Source organism: Rosa rugosa, unplaced genomic scaffold (assembly GCF_958449725.1).
Source record: "Rosa rugosa unplaced genomic scaffold, drRosRugo1.1 SCAFFOLD_184, whole genome shotgun sequence".
Lineage (NCBI taxonomy): Eukaryota > Viridiplantae > Streptophyta > Magnoliopsida > Rosales > Rosaceae > Rosa > Rosa rugosa.
The window spans coordinates 8994-13934 of record NW_026908917.1 but is presented as its reverse complement, the minus strand read 5'-3'; the positions used below and the strand labels follow the sequence as shown (position 1 = coordinate 13934).

The 4941-nt window shown below is 35.6% G+C and overlaps 1 protein-coding gene across 9 annotated transcripts; it reads right to left on the bottom strand.

Annotated features, from left to right (window-relative positions):
* Positions 1 to 617: 617 nt before the first annotated feature.
* LOC133724177 (protein SWEETIE-like) lies at positions 618 to 3866 on the bottom strand. 9 transcript variants are annotated; one of them, XM_062150890.1, is made up of 6 exons: positions 3500 to 3862; positions 2954 to 3351; positions 2452 to 2516; positions 1822 to 1907; positions 1650 to 1743; positions 618 to 1464 (listed from the first exon to the last, which is right to left on the bottom strand). In XM_062150890.1, the coding sequence occupies exons 3-6, from the start codon at positions 2500 to 2502 to the stop codon at positions 1276 to 1278; spliced, it is 420 nt and encodes a 139-aa protein (XP_062006874.1). In that variant the 5' UTR covers positions 2503 to 2516; positions 2954 to 3351; positions 3500 to 3862; the 3' UTR covers positions 618 to 1275. The 9 variants fall into 9 exon arrangements, with proteins under 9 accessions (XP_062006874.1, XP_062006873.1, XP_062006879.1 ...); XM_062150889.1 differs by having other exon boundaries at positions 3504 to 3861; XM_062150895.1 differs by lacking the exon at positions 2954 to 3351 and having other exon boundaries at positions 1822 to 1879; positions 3500 to 3866.
* Positions 3867 to 4941: the final 1075 nt, after the last annotated feature.

Below are 4941 nucleotides of genomic sequence, written 5' to 3'. Positions count from 1 at the left end.
CCCATGATCTTCAGGGGAAGTCTAAATCAGGGGGAGTATCCAGAAACATACTCCACACTCAACGCGCGTTGTGCTCTTTTTGTCCTTCGACCAAGGTTGTTTTTTCCCACAGGGTTTTATTACTTGGCAAGGTTTTTAACGAGACAATTTCGAAGCGCACGGCCTAGACAATGCTATTAAACATGAAATATCCAAGGGGGAGTGTTGTAGTATACATGAATCATATTGTAGTATATATGAGTCATAGTATAAATGTCTATATCATGTATAAATAGGCACTTGAGTGTATAGATAAGGTACTTGAGTGTATAATATAGGTATAGAGACTTGTGTGACAAGCTTTATGCCAAAGGGCAACAAGCATGGCAAATTTCATCATTGAATGCAAGTATGTGGAGCTGCAGCCCTCAATCAACAAGAGAAGATTGTTACCAAATTGAGTTTCTCTTAGAGCTTTCACACTAGCTATGTATTCCTATAAATACCCTCTTGTATGAGATGAATAAACACACATGAATCTCCATTCTCTCTGAATTATTACTCTCTCTATATTTCTGTCAATTTATGCTTGTCCTCAAACAATATATATATATATATATATATATATATATATATATATATATATATTACAGTATTCCCATTTTGTAGAACTATACTGATATCAACTTTCTAAAAAAGAGAAAAGAAAAAATACTGATATCAACTCAATTGCTTTTATTAGTCTTGGTCTTTTGGAAACCTTGTCTTAAAAATGATGTCTTCATCAGTACCAAAACACCCAAGAAATGGAGATTCAACGTTAAATAAATAAATTCAAAAGACACAGGTTCTGCAAAATGCAACATGCCCTTAAAGAACCAAAATCAGAGACAAATTCTAAACAGAGAAAAATCTAATGTCCAACAAACCATGATAAGTATTAGCGACTGAGTGATGGTGGGTAAACACTGAATCAATATCATTCCTTTTTCAACTGCAGTTGATTAGAAAAGGCAGTTAAAGGTCATCCTAGTCTTCTTTTTTTTTCTTTTTTTCTTTTTTTGAGAATAAAGGCCGTCCTAGTCAGATGGATCACATAAAAGAGAAACTTTGCTGAAAAAAAATTTTATGTTGAGAATGTGATTCCCACATTGCAAAAATATAATCTTGCAATAATTTTTTTTGTTTTTTGTTTTTTCAAAACAGTGCAATAGAGTTTATAAGGGTGAGGCTGTGAAGCTCAAATTACTTTGTCTTTTTATATAGCAGGAAATGGAGCTTATGAAGCATTATTGACTAGTTGAACAAAATTTGCCAGATCAGGTTATCAAAATGCTCACCATCAATAAATCTTATCAATAAGAGACTCGTGTACTTGAAATATTCATCAAGTTTGGAGAAGCAGAAGTCAGTTGGGACTTCTCTGATTCCCTTGTAACCAATTAAAAGAAACGCCAATGCCGCAGATACTAGTTGCTTCTGCATCTATTCATACACAGTCAAAGAAAATATGAAAATCGAAAATCAAGGAAATGACAAGATGTTAATATAACCAAGAAAGCCTCTGTAACACAAATAAACAAACAGATAACGAAACTCAGTGATGAGAACCACTAGAGCACAGAAAACATAATTACTTATAGTCTGATACATCTTAGTATCTTACTGACCTTTGGTTGAAAACAGTTCACAATGGATTTTGCTGTGACAAATATTGAGGATATCAAATCCTCCAAGGAGTTATCCAGAGATATGGCATTGGTACTGGAACACAAAAAGTATGAACCTTAAGCCATTGAGACTTCACTTGGTAATCAACATACTTATGGTAGGTCTCAATACCTTTGAAACACTTTGTAGAGGTACGCCAAACAGAGTTCCACCAGATAAGCAGAGTGTTCTGGTTCATAAAATGTTTCAGGGCAGTTCTGCACGATATATTGATGGGAAAAGAAAAAAAGAAAAAAGAAAAAACTATTCAAAAGTTGTGAATAACCATATACACACAGACAGAGTGCCTCTTTTTCAAATTACAACTCAGCATCTGCAATGCAAACATATGGATTATATTACACATCTAAACATGCAGAAACGTTTATTATAGATACTATTTCTACTTCAGACCAAAAAAAGAAAAAAAGATACTATTTCTACCAAGCCTACAAGATCTGTTATCAGAGCCTAAGGATACGGAGTGTAAACAGGCATGTTGGCTGTTGCAGCCTGCAGGAAAATGTCAAAGGAAGTGGAATGGTTACCAGATACATCATAGAATCATAGCATGTGTGAAAGTAATGGACTACGTACAATCCAATAGAAAAACTATCCTCAGTGATTGGTATGAAAGACTTTATGTGTATCAACTGAGCGTCTGCCAGATCAGAACACTAGACACAATGCTGAATGCTCGTTAAGATTATTTACCAAAACAAGAGCAAAAATCTGCCTTTAAAGTTAAAAGTATGTGTTTACCTGTGATAGAACAGACACTGAAAGAGTATCCCATGAATTATCCATGCACATAGAATATGAGAAACCTGCATTGATTAAAATGAAAACACCAAGTTAAAAAAGAGTCTTTAAAATGAAACCAATGGCCAACACTAGTATGAAAGTTATGAAGGAAGATCGAGTGGAGAGGACCGGAACATCGCAAGAGAGAAGGAAGGGTACTGTCATTGATCACTTGGTGACTCTGAAGCTCTTAACACTTCGTAATAGCTGCTTTGCAATTGGGTCATTCTTAAAGTGTGATCTTACCGGCTCCGCTATTTTGTTCAAGGCTTTAACCAATGCCGGTTTTGTTGTAAAAATTTGGTTTTTTTCCTTTGTAAAATTGATTAAAATAGAAAATAAATTTGGTAAAATAAAAGAAAGAAAAGTTAAGATAAAAATAGATAGGCTAATAGATAATATATATATATATATATATATATATATATATATATAGTAAAATCAAAGTGAGAAAACAAGCCTGGTATGGTGAAGCACGTCAAAAGACGCTGTCCTAAAGCCTTTGTAGCCTCCCTACGTGCAGGTGCTGACGGTCTACAAGACTCCAAGATACGACCCCAATACAAGCAACCAAAGGTCCGCGATGAGCACGTTCACAGTCGGATAGAATCTCCAAGTCACAGAACCGCCCAAAATAATAGTAAAATATGGAAGGTAGTAATCGCAGTGGTAGTATGCAAATGAGGAGTAGAGATAACCCTTTTGTTGTTGACAACTTGAGATAATTGGAGCCTTGTAAAATATGGAAGGTAGTAATCGCAGTGGTAGTATGCAAATGAGGAGTAGAGATAACCCTTTTGTTGTTGACAACTTGGGAAACATTGTTGCCTTTTATAGGCTCCAATTATCTCATGTAACCTCCATCATAAAACACACCATAAAATCAGAAAATTAAATCCAAATTTATAACCCCCCAAATAATTATAGGATTAAAAGCATAAGTTACAAATTGAAAATTGAAAATCAAATTAAATTAAATTAAAGATTTTAAAATCTTTTAAAATACCAACAGGTTTCAGGTCTCCAGGATGAAGCTCGCTGCTTGCATAAGCCTCACTCAGCTTTTCAAATGTCCAAAAAGTCTTGTCTCCGCCATTCTTTTGGCTTCTCTCCACAACAAACTCTTGAAACCATGGGAAAACCAGGTGCTGCACATACTCCAAACGCGATTTCCATTGACCTCTTTTGGAGCACAGTGAGCTTTCTTGATTTTCAAGTTCACTTTGGCCTAGTCATCTTCCATAACATCATTTTGCTCTCTAAATTTAGCATTTGGTGGTGATGAGAGGAATGAAATAGAAAGATCCGGAGAGAGAAGTAAGTGTAGAAAGGAGTGGACAATTAAAACATTGGATAAAACATTAATCTGCTGAATTACTTTTTTTTTTTTTTTGGTCAAAGTAAAAATACTTCATTAATAAGCCCAAAGGGAAAAACCCAAGGACAGAGGCCAGAGCCCCGAAATACAAGATTAACTAGAACAGGAAAATTACATCTCTAACTTAACTCCATATGAATCAGGACACAAGAGAGTAACCCTACAAAATAAAGAGAACCTAACTTGATACCACTGCTGCCGCCACCCAAGCAATATTGTACAAGCAAAAGCCGCACAATCATCGACGAAGATGTTGCCAAAATAGCCAAATTCAAGGAATAAAATCCGTGACACCGATGCCAATAGAACCCTAGAAAGAAGCTCCAATCATACCCAAAATACACTGTGATACGGAGGGAGAACCAACACCTCAGACTAATCTTCTCATCTCTACCAGAACCCAACGATCCGGGAAGGAAACGTAGCCACCAAAAGGGGACAGAAGCCTGCAGAAAAGAAAAAATACAATGGTGAATGGGGGGTGAAACACCTGTCACGCCCCGGATTTTGAATAACAAATCCAAATCCGAAACATGAATTAATACAACTCACATAAATACAACCTGAATTTTTTCTCAAAACAACCACACCTCACATCGCTCGATATTACATAAACCAAATCTCAAATTTGTTTATTACAGCACACTCTCACCAAATTATATTGTAAGGCTCAAATGAGCATAACTCACCTCACAATTACAATTGCTGTAAAACTAAAACAAATTCTCTAACCCGCACGATCACCGTCCTGATTATCCTGACCTGCAGGATTACCCGCTACACCGTTTGAATAGTGTACCGGGATTGCAACAATACAAACCCGGTAAGCTTTTTGCAAAGCTCGTATGAGTAAATGAAAGGATTGCACGATTTAAAGTAACACAATCAACTCAAGCACATTTTAATTTTGTTTTGCATAAGAATTGAAGTGTACAACATCACTTCAAGCATCAATCAACTCACATCTCATCATGACTACTCAATAATAAACAACTTCTTACTCAATATATACTCACAGGCTTATGATTTATTTATATAAATCATCCCATGCAGTATATTATACTTACAGG

Excerpts from the sequence above, each read along its gene's own strand:
- LOC133724177 (XM_062150892.1), bottom strand. The coding sequence starts at position 2,502 with ATGTGCATGGATAATTCATGGGATACTCTTTCAGTGTCTGTTCTATCA. Across the intron at positions 1,908-2,451 it reads CAGTGTCTGTTCTATCACAG|AACTGCCCTGAAACATTTTA; the intron begins GTAAACACATAC and ends TATATCGTGCAG. Across the intron at positions 1,465-1,649 it reads TGAACTGTTTTCAACCAAAG|ATGCAGAAGCAACTAGTATC; the intron begins GTCAGTAAGATA and ends GTGTATGAATAG.